This window comes from Pinus tabuliformis, chromosome 2_2 (assembly GCF_031772625.1).
Source record: "Pinus tabuliformis cultivar Carrire ecotype Pingquan chromosome 2_2, CPIR1, whole genome shotgun sequence".
Classification (NCBI taxonomy): domain Eukaryota; kingdom Viridiplantae; phylum Streptophyta; class Pinopsida; order Pinales; family Pinaceae; genus Pinus; species Pinus tabuliformis.
In genome coordinates, this window is record NC_142300.1 from 975,495,628 (window position 1) to 975,515,878 (window position 20,251).

The 20,251-nt window shown below is 33.6% G+C and overlaps 1 protein-coding gene across 1 annotated transcript; it reads right to left on the reverse strand.

The window, feature by feature from the left end:
- Positions 1 to 6,687: 6,687 nt before the first annotated feature.
- On the reverse strand, positions 6,688 to 8,320 carry LOC149196513 (UDP-glycosyltransferase 86A1-like). The gene is made up of 2 exons (XM_089403753.1): positions 7,792 to 8,320; positions 6,688 to 7,622 (listed from the first exon to the last, which is right to left on the reverse strand). The coding sequence occupies exons 1-2, from the start codon at positions 8,318 to 8,320 to the stop codon at positions 6,688 to 6,690; spliced, it is 1,464 nt and encodes a 487-aa protein (XP_089259879.1).
- Between the last annotated feature and the right edge of the window lie 11,931 nt (positions 8,321 to 20,251).

Below are 20,251 nucleotides of genomic sequence, written 5' to 3' on the forward strand. Positions count from 1 at the left end.
GATACAACACTTTAAGTGTTAGTATGCAACCAACTTGGGGTATAGCTAATAATAGGAAAAAATATTCGAAAATAATAGCTTCTTTAAAGGGCATCTTTCTCTTTTAACTCAATTTGAAAAATTAGGTGCTCACTCGCCATAGGATGTAGAGGTGAGGTTCAAATGTTTGGTTATGTGTACTTTATGTGAAAATGTCATGCACAACAATTGTCATATATTACTTCATTACCGATATACCATATTCATTTGCATTGGTTTGGAATCTTAGGTAAAGCGACATGATCTGTGGAACAAACAATACATTCTAGGATCTTTTAAATTATTTTCTGAGAATCAATCCCTATAGGGACTTAAATAAGTTCCACAATACATTTTAGAATGTTTTAAATTATTCTATAGAATAAATCTCTATAGGAGCTTAAATAATTACCTACCACTATGGCATGGGACATTTGGTTAGGGCATAACAAAAATGTCTTAAAGACAATATCATACCCCAACCTCAATATTTTTTAGGGTGTTTTATTTAACATTCTCAAATTTTCTCTCCAAGGACAAATAGCCCTCTAGTGAGATACTTATAATTCAGAGAAATAAAACCTATTTTTGATGGGCAGGAGGAGATTCTTTGTAATGACTTAGGTTTTACTCTTCATCTCTTAGAAAATAATTTTTTTCTTGTGAAATGATATGTATATCATGGAGGAAATAATTTTGCACACTTATATGCACTGCATGGGTTACTATATCCTATGATATCCCTAATTGTTTTGAGTTTACATGTCTTTGCATATTCTAAAATGGTTATACAATCAATGCTAAATACTTGTTAGATTGTTAATCTAAGTCTTAATAATATATAACCTTACTATTGGAGGAATGTGTGTGTGTGTTTCATGATATTTTATCTTCACATGTTAGTAATGATGACACATTGGATATCCTCTACATGGAGGATTCACTCATCCATATTAACATTTTCTTCATTGAATCAGAAAAATTTCAATGATGACATCTTTATTTGTAGAAGTGAATCAAATTTCAACAAAATATGAGACTTTATTTGTAGCCATATTTTTATGGTGGAGTAAGTAGAACTTGTTTGAACCATTTCCTATGATTCATGTCTTATTTATCCTCCTCTACTATAATTTATTATAAAATATTTTTGATATTTGTAATAAGGTTCTTTCTAATACTCTACTTGGATTTGGTAATAAATTTCTTTCTAATGCTCTACTTAGATCAAACTGTAAAGCCCAATCCATAATTATGCCGTAAGGCATTTCTATTTGAAATCAACTCTCCTAAATACCACCTTGCACCATTATCCACCTTCATATTTAATGTTAGAGGATTGACCAATAGTCAATTGTCACATTAATAGTTAATAATAATTTTATGTTAAAAATCAGTTAATAGTTAATAATATTTAACTATTAACTACCTCCTCTTCAAAAGCATATGAGCAAAATCACATGAGCAAGAGAATTGCCAACATCTTGCGAAAATATTTTTTTTGAGGTTCTTGTTCATTTTCAGGATTCGATTACGTGACATGAATCATGGGTAGGCAATAATGTTGGCTTCTATTCCAGAACCGAATCCGCGAGACACAGGATGGGATGAGGCCTAGTTAATGAATTGTGTGGGAGGCCCTAGGTAATGAATCGGGATGATGCCCTAGCGGTTTATACATTTGCACAACCCAAAGTCGGGGATAGAGAATTGAAATAGTTCATGAATAAGAATCTGAATACACCTGTGACCAGGTATTTGAGAATGGTGTACTGCAACGACATGATTCCCAGGATTCCATATGATGATGAAGCGCTTTTGTTCAAGCATTGTGGAGTGTGCCTCTACTACAATAGCTGCTACAAAGAAAAGGTATTAATTTCATAACATCTTATTTTTTCTTCTTCCCTTTGAAAAGAAGTATTGTTTTACTTTTTGTGTGGCTCAATTGCATTGCAGACAGTGGAAGAAGTATGCAATGTGGGAGTTTGTGCACAGTCTGATCATATGAAAAGAAGTATCGTTTTACCTCGATTACGTTGCTGACAGTGGAGGAAGTATCGAGTATGCAATGTGGGTGGTTGTGCAAAGTCTGATCATGTGATGCACGAAAGGAAAATATTATAGTGAAGGTTTGCATTGTTATTTAGATTTATGGGAATCTACTTACCGGGCATCTATGCACACAATCGACTCAACTGTGTGAATGCAATAAGACAGGGTCCAACTGCGATTCTTAGAGATTTATGATCTGTGTAAAAGCCAAAGGATGCAACAAAACATATCGTGGGTTTTGAGCTTTGAGTACCATAAGTACCGTAAAATGCACAGCCATAGTTGCATCTGCCGGCATCGAACAAATTTGAAAAATCTGCCAATGCAATGCCATGACATCTCCTCTCGGCGCATAAAATGTGTTCCTCTTTAGTATTTTTCCCCTTCCCTCACACTTATCACACAATGCACAACATAAATACTACCCAACACACGCATACACATAGGTAAGAAAACATAGAGACAACACAAGAAAATCTGTGAGAGAAGAATCCTCCATTTTTAGACATTAATCAAGTGGAGGGGACATTTTTCAATTGGATAAATAAAGAAAAGTAAAAAACTACTAAGTACTCCAGTTTTGAAACCAATTTCCTTATGAATCAATAGACATACAGATAAAAAAAAGCAAAAAGTAGACTACCTGCCAGAGACAATAACCGTAGAAGCAGTCCCTGAGTTGGACTGATCGAACATAATTCAATTCAAGAAAAGCTCTAGAAAAGCTCAGATCCCAATGAATGATCCCGATGAATGTGTCTTGATTGAATTTAACATAATTTGACTCAAGAGATGAATGCAAACTTAGGTCATTCTCATTTTCATCTTTCAAAAATGGAAGTAGTGGAGGAAAAAATAGATTTCTGTCATTTTCATCATTCAAAAATAGAAGTAGTGGAGGAAAAAAGAGAATTGGGTCATTTTTATCTTTCATAAATGGAAGCACTGGAGTAAAAAGACTTCGACTTTCAGCGTTTTTCTCCACTCAGACGGTGAAACATGTCCCATTTTCAACCTGGAAATCAAACGGCTACACACGTTCAACCTAAAAATTAATTTCAGTTGAGACTTGTTCCACTTAATTTGAAATGTACCATTTTCCACCATTGCGATAGATGGCGATTACATCCAATGGTTCACTCAATTTCCTAATCCATTATTGGAAGCTCAAAGCTTTTTCAATAATTATAAAAAATATAATTTCTATTCAAGTCATTATGAAGATTTTTATAAGTTCATGCACTTCCTACTGGTTAGGATTACTACAATTGGGATATTTTGAAAATATGGTAAGTAGGTTGGGTTTTAAGATAGGCTAATATATTTATTTTAACTTTCAGCTTTATTTAAATTTAAGTTGCAAATTTTATTAAAAGTAATTGTCTTTATAAAAGAACGTTATATATCTTTAATTAGAATAAATTTATTTTTGTTAGATATTTATATGTCATGCGCTAATTTTACAATAATTTTTTGACGCAACAAATAAATTGCTATACACCTAAATTTTATTTAGGTTTAATTGGGGAGTGAGAGGGTAAATTGCTATAGTACTAATCATAATATTGATAAGTACCAATACATTGTAGCTATATATATGTAGCTATATATATATATATATATGTAGCTATATATATATATATATATATATATATATATTAAACCATTGGTAGATTTATATAATGATTTATCCACTACAAGTATTAAAATATTTACCTCCTCACACATGTCACGTGGCTAAAATTTAAGAAAATCACAAAAAATAATTAAATATAACTTTATATTCAGATATTACAATCGTTATTACTTTATAATGGTACGACCTTATCATTTTTATCTGTCAAAAAAAATAATCATTTCAATAATAGAAATATAAATATAAATAGTTGAAGTCATAATTGATATCTTTTTAACTATTTTTATTTATATAATTATGTACACCATTTTGGCAAAATTCTCAATAACACATTATAGATTTTCGAAATTATTTTGAAATTCTTTTCCCAAAAAATTATATGATAACTAAAATAAATATTTATTTTTATAAATTTTATATATATAAAATTGTAAAGTTTAAAATAATTTGAACGTTGTAAAATTTTTTCATATTGTTGTTGAATTGATTTATACAAATCATTAATCCATGATCAAACTTCAATCATAATTACCATTGAAAAACACTTATTTGCATAATAGAATAATTGGGTTAATTATCTGGTTCGATTTCCTTGGAATTAGCATTAATAGTGCTTTAAACCAAATATATATTATAAAAAATTTGAGAGAGCATAATTTCTCAAATTACATAGAATTTTGACTTTCATCTTCTTTCTTTCCTAGACTATTTCCTTAGAGTGTTCCCATTGTAATATGTGGTGCAATTGCTAGTATTAAAGGTATGACACGAGAAAAATATCTATATATATATATGAGAGAATGAGATCTCAAAAATTTAAATATAAGTGAAAAGATGTTTATGTTTAGAAGTATAGTTTTAAAATCTACTTTCTTAGAATAAAGTAATAAATATTCACATAATTTATTATAAAATTTAATTTGAAAGTTGTTATTTATAACAAAAATGTTTTTTAAAGAATATATTGCAACAATTTGTTGATGGGTGCATCAACATCACCGCAGACCACAATATGAGCCCCAAATTAGACCCTTTTCGTTTAAACATATTCACATGATCTATTATAAAATATCACAAAATTTTATTTAAAAAAAATATAATTTAAAGAATAGTTTCCCCTCATCTTGATGGAGGAAGTTTTTGACCATCAACAAAGTGTTGGAATATATTCTTTAATTTTCTTTTTGACAAATAACAAATTTAAAATAATATTTTATAATATTTTTAATAAATCATTTTCATAGCCCATGGGGCTTTGGATTGACGGTGAATGGGTGCACTATTAAGGCACTCCTTGCAGTAGGTCATTGGTTCAAATCCCCCGTGGTTTCTTAGATAGTATTAATTAGAAAAAAAAAAAAAAAAATCATTTTCATAGTTTCCTATCTATCATTCCCTCATTTTGATAAGTTATAATATGAATATTCATTACTTTATTTAAAAAAAAATAGATTTTAAAACTATACTTCTAAATATAAACACTATGTCACTTATATTTTATTTTTTGACACCTTATTCTCTACTAAAACACTCTGTCCCTATATATAGAGTGATCTCAAAAAAATTATTTTCTCTTTTGTGATACTTTTAAATAATATGGAGTGGGCTTTACGATTTGATTCAAGTAGAGTATTAGAAAGAGCTTTATTACAAATATCAAAAACTTTTTATAATAAATTATAGTAGAGGAAGATAAATAGGACACTACTGTATTAATTAGAAAAAAAAAAAAAATCATTTTCATAGTTTCCTCTCTATCATACCCTCATTTTGATAACTTATGATATGAATATTCATTACTTTATTCTAAAAAAATAGATTTTAAAACTATACTTCTAAATATAAACACTCTCTCACTTATATTTTAATTTTTGACACTTTATTCTCTACTAAAACACTCTGTCCCTATATATATATAGAGTGATCTCAATAAAAATATTTTCTCTTTTGTGATACTTTTAAATAATATGGAGTGTGCTTTACGATTTGATTCAAGTAGAGTATTAGAAAGAGCTTTATTACAAATATCAAAAACTTTTTATAATAAATTATAGTAGAGGAAGATAAATAGGACACTACTGAGAAATGGTTCGAACAAGTTCTACTTAGTCCACAATAAAATCTTGCTAAAAATAAAGCCATATTTTGTTGAAATTTGATTCGTTTCTACCAATAAAGATTTCATCATTGAATTTTTCATGATTCAATGATGATAATGTTAAGAATGATTAGCAAAGCCTCCTTGAAGAGCTTATCAATGTATCATTAATATCAACATGAGAAAAGAAATATGATGAAACACACACACTCTCTTCCAATTGTAAGGTTATATATTAAGAGGACTTCGATTAACAATCTAACAATTATTTAGCATTGATTATATAACCATTTTAGAATATGAAAAGACATGTAAAGTCCAAACAGTTAAGAATATGATAACCCATGGAGTACATATAAGTTTGCAAAATTATTTCTTCCGTACTTTAGATTTCATTTCCTAACAAAAAAATTATTTTCCTACAGATAAAAAAATAAAACCTAAACCACTATTAAAAAAAACTCTCTTCCTACCCATCAAAAATAGGTTTTTTCTTTCCCTTACAAGTATCTCACTCGATGGCTAATTTTCCTCCGTAGAGAGCAATGACTAATTTTCCTTAGATAGCAAATTTGAGAATGTAATGACATTAAAAGCATCCGATTTTCTAAACAAGAAGGAAATAGATTCATGTGAAATATAAATTCAACTCGACAAGTATCTTGAGAGAAACATTGATGATTCAGAAGAGTATCTGGCATTGACACGGCCATGTAAATCACGGGAGCGAAATAGGACAAAGTATGAAATGATAAAGCATATATTGAGCTATATGGGGTCTACGATGTTTCCCTGCTACAATTACCCACTATCAGGATGTTTACCTACGGCGCTTATCTGCTCTTGATAACACTGATTGAGATGGTTCACTATTTTTCAGTTACTTACCGATAAGTTTCCCCTTCAAATCTTCAACAAAGCTCTCAATGTTTATATCCGAAGATCCTCCTCTTCGCACCGCAGTCCTCGCACGGTCTCTTAAAGCCTCCACATTTCTCTTTACCTCTATCCCTTTGTCACTCAACAATTTTCTGATAGTGCTGGATATATCTATCCTCAGTATCCGTCCGTCCCCTCCTGCGTGACCTCCTCCCCTCAATCTGTATCCAATCTTCCATTCGTCGGCCATGAGCTTGCTGTTGGTGAATTGATCATTCCAAAATGGAAACCCTATCATGGGAACTCCAAGAGCTATGCTTTCGAGCATTGAGTTCCATCCGCAGTGCGTAATGAATCCCGCAACGGAGAGATGTGATAATACTTGAAGCTGTTTGCACCATGGAACAACGAGCCCCTGCTCTTTGGTCTCGTCCAGAAAACCCTCTGGTAGGCAGTCTGAGACTGTTGAGGACACTATGTCAGGACGAAGAACCCAGAGGAAGAAATGTCCGCTGTCCTTGAGACCCATCGCTATTTCCTCCAGCTGATCTTTAGTCGCATGAATCATACTCCCAAAGGAAACGTATACAACCGAACCATTAGGTTTTGCATCCAGCCACTCGGAGCAGTCATATTGTGTCCAAGTGCTGGTTCCAACATTTATGTCATTGGAATGTTCACCGTTCATTAAACCCGAGGGAAGCAAAGGACCAACATGCAAAACAGGAGGGTTTAAATTCACTTCCGTACTTTCGAGATCGTCAAAGGAATTACCAAAAACCCAATCTGCCTCGCGACTTATTTGAACGGACCTACGCATCACATCAAGAAACTGCTTTGAGTCCGCACCTGTCTCACGGATGAAGGACGGAAGATCTCTTGTTTGTAAGGTTGGGACGCCGGGAATAAAATCAATGGAAATCGTGCCTTCATCAGCTGCAGACAAGTCCCACTGTTGGGTATCAAAATTCGAAATAAAAATAAACAAGATTGAGATGTGAGTAAACTACATGCCTACTCATGACGGCCGCCTCAGATATATCTTCAAGTTTTTATCAGTGGGATTTCAAGCGGAAAATCTCTGTAAACCAAGTAGAAACCTTACCGGGTCCCTCGTAAAGAGAGTGACAGTGATCCTCCAGCAGATGTAAGTGATAGTAGATTGAATAAAGAAACGTAGGCTGTGTCCAAAACGAAATCCAGGGAATACCTAATTTCTTTGTGACTTCAAATGACCAGGGAAGTGAACTGGCAGCTATGACACACGGTATGGCAGGCCCCGTCTTGTTGAGATTTTGAAGGAATCGTTCCAACTCTCCTGCCATGTTATCCACAGAGCGCACGAAATCACTCAATCTGGCCGACCGATCGAAATCCAGAGGTAATCCATCAGATATTTGAGCAGAGCGAATGTCAAGACCAAGATTACGGGCTTCCCGCTCAATGGGATCGTCTTGTTCAGCACTGTGAGCGTGAGATTTAGTGATCTGCTGGTGTCTGTGGTGCGTGGTAACGAAGGTGACTATAACACCTTTGGAAGCAAGCCTCTTGGCGAACTGCATCATGGGAGTTATGTGACCCTGCGTTGGGTATGGGAACACAATAGCATGCAGCGGTTCTGGACTGCGAGCCATCTGATCGTTGGATTGTGAGCTACGGCTATTGGCTAACGGATGCAGAGGTACTGGAATAAAACGATTGGGTGGAGTTCGTTTAGCGAATCTTTAGCCGTCTCTTGCTGTTCAGGGATCCTCTGATCTTTGTTCCACTGCCAATTTTACTGATCCTAGGAATTATTTATATTCCCCGGTGCGTCGATATTGCTTGAGTTGACGTGTTTTAGAGACGTGTTTGATAGGAATACAGGTACGATATAATATTATGACTAATACTTGTAGGGCATATGTGGCGTGTTAACTGAATCACAAAATTAACATTCTATACGTTCAAAACGCTAAAATACATGAGATGCACACTGCAACGACGTTTGAAGCGCCCAAAAAAATAATGTGATATATATATATATATATATATATATATATATATATATATAACTTACACGGTATTTAAATTATTAAAATATATAAACTGTATATTTTAGAATTGTTTCAACCATTGGATTTGTAGGTGGACTTTCTGGTTGTAAGTCTTTTACATAGAAAGTGGATTACAATAAGGTTTCTATTGGTTTGGATGTAATCGTGAATTTTCATATAATATTATTTATATATATATATATATATATAAATGTATTTTTGATTAAATAATTAATTTAGATATTTATTTTATATGGAAATAGTTAATTTTTTGTTCTTTAGTATAGAAGTTGATTGATATGGAAAATTTTTATTTATGAATTAAAAAAAAATTATATTATTAGAATAACCAACAAAGAATAACTTTGTTTGGGCATATAATATTTTAGGTGTTAGTATGTAATAAGCTTGGGGTATAACTAGTAATACAAAAAGAAATGGAAAATAGTGGTTTTATTTAAAGATATCATTGTAATTTATCTCATTCTAATGAATTGCGCTCTAACTTGTCATGAGTTGAAGATGCAAGAGTTCAGGGATTTGGTTATGTGTGTTTTATGCGGAAATGTTGGGGAGAACATTTACCATCTATTTCATTAGTTCCAACATAGGAAATTCATTTGGACTAATCTGAAATCTTAGGTAAAGCAATGTGATTTGTGGAGCAAAGAATGCATTCCGGAATGTTTTAAATTCTTTTATAACATGACAACAAAGAGGGGCATGGAAAATTTTAGGGGCTAATATTTGCAAGTGGGCTATTTTTCCATGATTTTTCCAAAAAAAAAAATTAGTTAGTTTCCATTTTTTATTAAAATGATTCACCCGAATTTTACAATATAAAATTATTTTACATTAGAAATCGTCAACATTGTATAGAGAGTATATATAAAATCATTATAAATTTGAATATTTTTACAAATACATCAATAAACAATTTATAGTTTGCATATTAGGGACTAGCGAGATTCGCCAATGTTCTTAAACTTCAAGATAATTTTCCATCCTTAAAATTTTCCATGAAGAGGGGGGTTTAAGACAATATTTGTGACAATTTTTTGGTAAATTATCTTAACTTGAGACAAAATAATACTTTTTTATTGTCTTAAATATTGTCTTTAAGCAAGTGTGGCAAATTATTGTCTTAAAAAGTTGTCCCTATAAAGACAATATATAACACAAGTGTTATTGTCTCTTAGGATACAATTTCATTTTTGTCCTTGAGAGACAATAGTTGGATTAAATTTTTGTCTCGCAAGAGACAATAATTGGATTAAAGATGTATTGTCTTCATAGAGAGAATGTCTTTTGTCTCTTTAAAGACAATATATAACAATGAATCCACAAAAAATCTCATCATTGAAATAAATAAATATAAAAATTATTTAATTAAAAATAGAATACAATATCATTGATTAATACATATTAGGGCATAGTGGAATCAAACCAACAACCTCCTGCTTATAAGCCAAATTCTCTTCCATTGAGCTAGCACGCTTTAAAGAACTATGTGAGGAGTTGTGATAACAATGCTTGAAATTGCATATATAGACATTGATAGTTCACATGTTAAGTTCATAATGTGTTGTGCTCATCATCACATTATAGATCTTAATACCAGCGGTTAACTACAACCATTCACAACTCATCTTAAAGCTGGGTATATTCATCTCATATTTTAGTTTCAAATTTCATAAGAGCCAAAATAATCGCTAAGAAACCAAATGCTCTACCCAAAGATTCTCTCCTCATGGATCTCAGTTTAACTTAATACCAAAATTCAAATTCCAAAGTATTGAATCTCTCAACATTACAACTGAACTTAATTTTGCATAAAATAGATAGTGTGAGAAACATTTACCTCGAGCATAGCTCCAAATGAAAATTTTCCTTCTTGGACATCTGAGTTTCTATTCAATGGTGATTTACCTTCCAACATACATCAATTGGGTGATCTTCACCTTCTAATGCTTAAAAACTATAGTTATGGCCATTTTTGCAACTCAATGCAATGATAAACTCTAATGTTTAATAACCATGATCTCATAACCCTTAAATGCACCATCAATAATGACTTCCACCTATGCATATGAGTTATATATACTATCATAATTCTAATATATTCAAGATTAGCCATCAATTTCTCACAGAGTGCCCAAGATCTTTGCACATTAGATTTATTTATTTCTAGGCAAATATCCAAGCAATGCTTCCAGAAAAGAGACCGTAAATATATTAGCTTGACCATACCTTGGTCAATGATCCATCCATGATATTCCACAAAAAATGAATTTGTCAATATTGCTCAACAGAGATCAATTATCCCACAAATCAAAATCCAATCCATCTAACATGATTTGATCTAGTATTTAAACATGCAGATGATTAAATCGAATAATCATAATTTGACCAATGTTGGATTCCATCACCTCCTTCAAAATTTCACCATAAAATTCAAAAGGTAAGATTTCAAATCAATCTAGCAAAGTGCAATCCCCCTTGTCTATCCCTTTGTGTCGGTCATTTTTTCAACATAGCCAAAACTAATTTAAAGGAAACCAAGTATATAATCCTACCAATATATCATAGGTGCATTTGAATCAAGACACATTAACTTCAATACTTAGTGGGGCATTTCAAAACTCTTACGTAGGAAATTCAACTTCATGTGGCCAATTACCACTATGAAGACCAACCATAAGAGGATGAGTGATTATGTATGTACACTTCCTTACTGGATCTGACATCCTTATAAGTATTGTATGGTTAATGGCACCAACATCCCTTCCCTTAATTGCATGCAAATGATGGTTCACTACATTCTCCTCTTGATTCAAAAATGAAAGTGTATGAGAAAATGAACAAAAAAAATTCGTCGAAAAAAACAACTTAATCTTGAAACATATCACCCAAAATAACAACAGAAAGAAATTTTCACTTGACCACATTGACGATTGTTCTTGTGCCTAATGATATTTAGGGTGAATTCAACTAACATATCTGAGATGATAATAGAGATACATAGGGAAGGAGAGTCTTGTTTATGCAGAGGAGAAGAGTCGTTGTCCTCAACCTATCAAGTTATGAAAAATTGTAAAGAAGAGATAATTAAATGATTAGTCTCGATATTCTATTTAGATGGTAAATTTTATTCACAAAAGTCCCAAAAACATATCACATATATCATCTATACGATATTTCTAATAATTTCCGTAAGGTTTGTCTTTGAGACAATTTAATCTAGAGTGAGGCTTTGGTTGTAAAATTTTCCATTCTCAATAAAATGAAAAAGATCAATATCATCAAAGGCACAAGTATATTTCAATTTCCTGCAAAGGAATTTTATGTAATTCTGTGAATACCATTACTGATTTTTCTTGCAAACAAATATCTTCGAGAGAAAGTGATAGACACTACTTTTGCAAAGGAGAATGGTCCTCAGCTTCTAGTTACCAATTTATAAGGAGAACAAGAGACGATGACAAGGGTTATCTTACCATAATAAAAGAACATGTCTCTTGTTACAACACTAAAAATAGTTTCTTATCACATTTATTACCATAAATTAGCATATGGGAATCTTGTAAAGTCACAAAATTGACATAGAAAATGTGTTTCTGTGATAATTGATGATGAATCGTGAACATTTTCTCTGTCAACAAATTTGAACTATGGAAGTCATAAGTACATAACACATTGTATCATCCACATAAGACTTCTATGGAGCTTTGGATTTTTGCACAATTGGATGGTACTTTGATTTCCATAATGAATGGCAATGGTACACATATATAAATGTATATGATTTATAATGTATCTCAATCATAAAGCCTCCTTGAATGTCCTCACAAGTCCCATGTATTCAACCTTGATTTTTTAAATTATGTCCTTCAATATTTCGTTTGAAAAGGTTTGAATCCCCTTATAAAGGATTTAATCTAGTGTCTACTCATTGTTCATTATTTTATTGGCTCTCTCAATTGAAAAAATTCCATATCAAGAGTGGTATAACTATATTTGAATTTCGTGCAAATTTTTTGGATAATTTTACAAAAATCATTCTTGAAAAATGTTCCTAATGAAATTTCAAACATGCAAAGGATATTGACTATTAGACAAACCGAAAGTGAATCATATCCCAAAATTTTCCTAGAATATATGATCATTAGATAATGTACCATCTTAGCTATCATCACATCACTTCCATTTTAATAGGAAATGGCCACCTCTTCCAAACTGGGAGCTGGTATCTTGCAATGTGCACACGAAGGTCCATAGAACTTCAAATGCGCTGCAAATAGTCACATCACAAAATCATTCACATAAGGATGAACTAGATTTGGAATTGTGTCAATATAATGGGCTAGATCACTAACATAATCATAAGAGATATGGAAAAACAGTTCTAACTAGCTTTGATTCCTTTATTAGTAAGGGGTTTTAAAGAAAAATATATGAGTGACCAAAAACAAATGATTACAGTGATCCTAAATCAAGAAACCAAGGATTAAAGTTTAAGACTCAACATAGTGGTCGTAAAGATGGTAACATTAGAAACAAAGGATGATTTTGTTCATGCAAAATTCCCTAACATCACAGAAAATAAAGGATTGCACTTCATATTTTCATTCTAAAAAGTAAGAAAATTAAAACAGCACAACTACAATTTGTAGAATGAAAAAATGTAATAACTGAGATCCAACCTTCCTAGAGTGATAAATAACTAAACATTATTTAAATTAAAGCTACTATAGTTACAGTTATAACAATAATTTTAGTTTAGTATTTTTATTAACTAATGTTATGAAAAAGAAGAAGTGAAATTCAATATTGATGAAATTATCTTTTGAACTAGCTGCCCAAACACAAACCAATAACTGGGTCCTATCGAATTGATCTTCTTAAAACAACTATAATCGACTAACTGGTAACATTTAAATTACCTATCCAAGGGTATAAGGGAGTGTTGAGTATATTTCGATAGTGTTTTCTGATTAAAACAAAGTTTGTTCAACTTGTCGGACACTCAACGAACTGTTAAATCCAAGGAAAAGTACAACACATAACACATATCCCATAATATTCATTAGATATTGTTCTTTTACTTTGTAAAAGGACATTGAGTAATACCTATAAAACATTGAGTAGCTGAGACAAAATATGTTAAGAGAATACAAAATTTACTCTACTTAAAGAGAAAAACAAAAAAGAAGATCATGGGAAAAAATAAATACTATAATTTCATTTGGAAGAGATACGCCCTAATTTATCAATATGATAAGTCACTTTCTTGAATCATATATGTAATAGAAATTTAACTAATCAATGGTTGAGAAAACAAAATGTAAAATTGTGGTGGGATAAGTTTTGAAAATATGTCTATTATGTCTGTCAAGAGAGTGTCCAACCTATTTGATTCAACGTCCCAAAATTTGGTCCCAAACAGTAGGTAAACCACTGTAGTGAAGAAAAACCTCACAACATAATAGTGTGGATTCCTCCAATGTGACCAATGTTCTTCCAAAGGCATGCCAGACACTGAACTTTGAAGGATTGTGCATATTGTGTTGCAAAAATCAAATCCTACAAGTCACAAGCAGGGGTGCTTAGCTCTTTAATAAGAACTTAATTCCATCTAAAAGAAAAAAAATACATCTGTCAAATAATGATTAAAAAGAGTTGCAGTCTCCTCTTTGCAGCAATTATATTATCAGACATAAGTAACAAAATTAGAGATGTGAAGTGAAGAAGCTCTTTCTCAAACAAGTTCCTATAATTATGTCTAGATATACACATAAAGTGTTGCTTTTCTATAGATTTCAATAAAGTCCACACTGACCCTTTCCTCAATAGCTATGGAAATGACTTATAGTGCCTATGTCACTGGATTTTATCAATCTCTAATATGTGGTATTCCTGGAATAACCTAACCAAACAAAGAATAATTAAAGCTCATTATTTTCCAACTCTAATAGATAATGGAAAGCACAACCAATTACTAAATAGATTATTAAACACAAATAAAAAAATCACCCTTGCCTCAAAATACTTAATGAGTTTATGAGAATAACGACCCAAAAGACCTGTGTAGATTATTTGGCCACCCCTTTTTTAGGAGTAATAGATGCAGTTCAATAAACCAATAAAATTGAATATTTATAAATTATTAACTCTATGGAACCCTGCCTTTTTCTAGCCCTTTGCACCCCTTTCCTTTTGTTAAGCCAAGTACAGAAACATAAAAAGGGAATTTCATATTTCATAGATTGATTATGAAAGTTTTTTAGTTGACTTCATCAAATGCTTCAAAGATATCAATGTTTGGTTGGTGGATGGTACAAATAATTGTTTGACTTGTATTGACTATGTTGTGAATAGTACGCATAACTATGGTTGTAACATAGGTGTCTAGTCCTGAAGATGGCTTATCCATGAAGATTATAGAAGGACTAGAAATTAATTCAATTGTTATGGTAACTCTCTTCCTTTGCTATGTAGAAAGCCTCGTGACGCTAGGGAGCCCTACATGAGCATATCCCAAATGAGTGAGCTCAACAAGTTCCATGATTTCTGCCACAAAATTCTACAATTACTGTTATAGCAAAATCTATGAGAAAATTTTCTTGCACGATCTCATTAACAAGGAAATATCGTCAATATTATGTGCTACATGTAAAGGGAAAATGTATACTAATCATTCTAGTTTTATCATCAACCTCATAAGGAAGACGAAGTCATGCAGAATACTGGAGTGATTCAGAGACTATAAAAATTGGGTAGTGGATATGATTTTGTTCACAATACCCTGATATATGAGCAAACGTTTCTTGCTTCTTTGGGAATCTAGAGATGCTTATATTCCTTTCTATATAGCCTCCTTTTTTTCCATCCAAGACATCCATTAGGGTAGCTTTTCTAGCATAGATAACTCCCATCAAGGCTATGAGTAACCTTGGTTTAAAGGGTCCACTTACATTACAAAGGAGTCACAACCTCTCTTGAATCAAGCCTTCACTTTTCATCTCATGTTACAAAACTAATCATTAATTCCAAATATTCCATTGAAGAGAACCTTGGCATGTCAAACTACTACCATAGTAGAAATTCAATTGAATGACTTGTAAATACACATATCGATGGCATGCCAACATAATATTTTATGTTTTCCAAAGACGTCGATAATATATGGAAGGAAAGGATCTGTTAGGAGTATTATTCGTTGTTCTAAATTACCTAATATTAAATTATCGACCAAGGATCAAAGTCTTTGAGTCACTGCGTATTGATTTAGATTTGGAGTTACTTACAAAGTATTTTATTTTATTTCTAAAATTATTGACATAAATAAGCCTATTTACGTTAATTCTATTTTATTAAATCCTTTTTATAATAATCTACTTAAAACAATCCAACACAGACATTATTGAGCACACCATTCTATTTTGTAAACAATAGAGCTTCAATATGCAAATAATCACACTCTCTATTAACCTAAAGAACTCAATACTTAAAGAAATCGCCCACTAAAATTTAAAGGAATCACTTACCAAATCCTAAAGATTTCACTCACTGACCTTACTTCTTACTAGTCACTATATTCTAGCATATGAGAAATGACTTGTCTATGCAAAGAAATTGTAACTATGCAAAGAAATTGTCTATGCAAAGAAATTGTAACCCTTATAAATTAGAGCTTAAAAACTAAAGCAAACAAATCATTCTTCAAAAAAGTAACTTTTCTCGACAATGAAATCCCACTACCACACCACTTATGAAATGCTTATAAACTAGTTACAAAATTAGAACCATGTCAAATAAAAGGAAAATTGAATTAACACACTCTGATGCTAATCAAAGAAGAGAATCATACTCTAATTAAAAACATGAACACTAGACCTAAATCCTAAGTCACACATATCTACTACTTTTGACTTGATAAGCAAAATGCATACCTCTATTCATTTCCACACCAAGAAATTCAATGTAAAAACTGACGAAAATTGAATCTTAAATTAGAAACATCATAATAAAACTCAGGAAATCCTATATTGTTGCACACCAAACTTCAATTCCAATTCAACCCTTATGTCATTGTAGTGTATCTATAATCAAAGGAATGTGAAACTACATATATTTGAGCATTCATATGCAAACGTGACATTATAGGATTCAGAAGCATGCAGAGTATAAGCTTAAATTCTTTCCAATTTTTTATTTTGTAAACTCATATTAACAATGCTTCACAAATGATTTTGTATGGTAGGATTTCATGAAGGAAATAGTGGCATGCCAAAATCATTACACCACAAGACCTTGATTGGCTTATGTCAAATGAGAAATGAGATTTTGATCTGATAATCACCCTATGAGTGACCTCAGTTGAAGATTTATTAAATAAAAAGGTATTACAAACCCATGTGTTGGTGTGTGTGTTCTGTGTTATTGAAGCAATGGATCAATCAGATTGCCAATAGACAAAAAATAAGTGGAAAGACAACAGAGATATACAGTAAGAAATACAAAGACACAGACAATTTTTAATAAGGAGTTCACCCTATTCTCCAGGGCTACGTCTCCGGTCCAGCTTGAGTGGTGGCCTTGTTTTATTGTGTCTTTCAGCAGAGAAATTACAATACATGGACTCAATGCGAGTTCTCCTGAAGCAGATTTTTGCTTGGTAGGGTGGTTCTTGGATTCCCAAAGCCACTCGGAGTACATAGACTCTTGTTCTTCCTACCAGCCCTGTGACCCTTGGTCTACAATGGAAAGAGCCAACTATGGTGCTCAATCTGGATAGATTCCTCTATGGAAAGGCTTGATTCTTCAAGCTCTCTGGTGCTCAATGCTACCTGTGGTCAACTTGGCCCTCTATCTCCTTTTCTTGGCTTTACTACTCTCTATGCTCAGTCCTCCTCTCAGGGTTCACTGTTCACTATCTCTCTTCGTTGCTTGGACTCTTCCCTTTTCCTCTTCTCTCTCTCTCCATTCGACTGTCTCTGTTCATGGCTTTAGCCATTCGATCTCCATTCCTGTTCAGTTCCTCTCCCACCTACGTCGATTCGCCTACCACCTACGTGCTTGGAGTTTCCTGTTCGGCATCAGCATGAATGCTCGGGAAGTATCCACGTGTATCCATCAGAACAGTGCCAGCCTGTTCGTTCATTCGTTTCTTTGGCTATGTCGTGGATACGTTCATTCTCCACCGTGGTGGTCAACAGATTCCAAATCCCCTTAAATCGTGACTTAATTCCATGTCGATTCTGCTTCTGTCTATCGAGCGCAATCTCAGCCGTCCGATCTGGGCTCATCAAGATTTGATGTCATTTGCACATTGAGCGTGGTTGACTTGCTTAACCAATAACACGCGATCATGACGGTTTTTTTCTCACCTCCACTGCCACGCGTCAATCGTTGAATGGGATCGCTCTACTCTCCTTCAAAACCTCTTACCGTTTAAGGGCACCCCGATCAAAACTGTCGGTTTCCAGGTCTTGGGTCCCACCGTTGTATGTTGGCACTTTTTGTTTCTCCGCTCGCGGTTCTCTAGCTCCCAACGTGACCAAGGGCTTAAGGCCCCTCCATTTCGGCCTTGTTTGCCCAGCGATGCATGAATCACGCATCGAAAATCAGCTCCTTTTCCCATTCCGGGGCTCCTAGGGGCTACATCGACCTCCTGCGGAGTCTCCATGGGCCTCGGTCAATGCGCTTTGACTGAGGTCCTTGTCGTTCCGTGCTGACTGCCATGGCCACTGGTTCAGGGTGTTTTTGATTGTTGTTTTGGATTCTTCAAGGATTTGTTTCATCCCAATACAGTCAGGGTTCTTTAACAGTCGTTTATGGATCCGATTTGGATCACAGCCTCCCTACTGAAAAGATTTTGGACCACCAAAAGTCGGTTTTCTTCAAGCATCGACTAAGTGAGGAAACTGTTGTCTCACTTGTCCAATCTCAATCCACTTCGCACTGCTCGGCTTCGAACCTTTAAGCTCAATCCTGAGGTATTCCACCTGTACACTACACGTCGTCCTTACCTTCCTATCCAGCACTATATCTTCCTACAACTCATTAAGATATTCAGGTAGCAGGTCATCAACATAAGGAAATTGACTCTACTCTTCAGGGTCCTCAATCATTGAAGGTTCAAACAACCTCAAGCAATCTATGTTCACGACTGAGTGATGTGCATGTAAGCTGGCAGATCAAGGCGAAAATCATTTTCACCAATCTTCGCAAGTATCTTGAAGGGTCCATACCTGATAGGTTTTAGCTTTTTACCTTCACCTTGCATCCTGTCCTTGCTAATATACAGCCAGACTTGGTCTCCAACTTGAAAACTATGCTCCATCCGATGCTTATCATGCCTAGCCTTGTACTTGGCATGGCTCTTTTCTAGTTGTTCCTATATTTCTTGGTGGATCTCCTCGATCTGTTTAATGAACCTAGTTGCCCTGTCCATGTCACTGTGTCTATCAACCATGGTATCTTTACCAAAGACAAAATCCAAGGGAGACCTTGGCATGAAACCAAAGCAGATCTCAAAAGGAGATCTCTAGGTAGAAGAGTGTTTGGCTCTATTGTAAGCATGCTGCACATAACACAAGTGTTCATCCCAATGCTTAGGGTGTTTGCTGCAATATCCTCTCAGTAACTAGATCACTGTCATGTTAACTACTTCTGTCTGGCCATCTGTTTGTGGATGAAAAGCTGAGCTTTTCTTTAATTTGTTGTCCATTAGTTCCCACAGACTAAGCCAAAACATTCCCACAAATTGGGTGTCTCGATCAGATATAATAGAAGTGGGTAATCCAAAATGAACCCCTACATGTTCAAAAAATAATTTTCCAGTTTGTTCAGTTGTAATCTGTTTACTACAGGGTATCAAAATACACATTTTGCTGAACCTATCCACAACAACATATAGATAATCATGTCCTTTCCTAGATTTAGGCAGTCCTCCCACGAAATCCATGGAAATTCTTTCCCAAGGGTGAGATGGAACTGGCAAGGGAGTGTATAAGCCTAGTTTTTTGTTTCTAGGCTTGCTTTTAGAACACATAGCACATCCCTTTACGTATCTAGAAACTGTCTCACTCATTCTCGGCCAATAACAGAACCTTTGCAGTTGTGCAACTGTTTTGCGTACCCCAAAGTGACCTGATATCAGAGAACTGTGTGCTTCCCTAATTATCTTTGCTCTCTCAGTTTGTGGAATGCAGAGTTTCCCACAATGATATAAGAGTCGGTCCTTCACATGATAGTCCAATTCTTCTACTCTTTTTCCTTGACTCAAGGTTGCATATACATCTTTAAAGTCCATATCCTGAGCATACTATTGTATGTACCTTTCATGCAGCACAAAATTTTGCTTAAGTATGGTAGATGCATTTATAATGGGTCTAGATAACATGTCTGCAACCTTGTTATGTATTCCTTTTTTATATATGACATGAAATTGTTGTAGAAAACCCATCCATCTGTAATGTCTTGACTGTTACAACTTAGTTTGGGAGCGTAGATATTGAAGTGGCT

Coding starts and splice junctions, on each gene's coding strand:
- LOC149196513 (XM_089403753.1), bottom strand. CDS start 8,320: ATGGCTCGCAGTCCAGAACCGCTGCATGCTATTGTGTTCCCATACCCA. Junction 7,623..7,791: donor CTCTCTTTACGAGGGACCCG/GTAAGGTTTCTA, acceptor ACTTGTCTGCAG/CTGATGAAGGCACGATTTCC.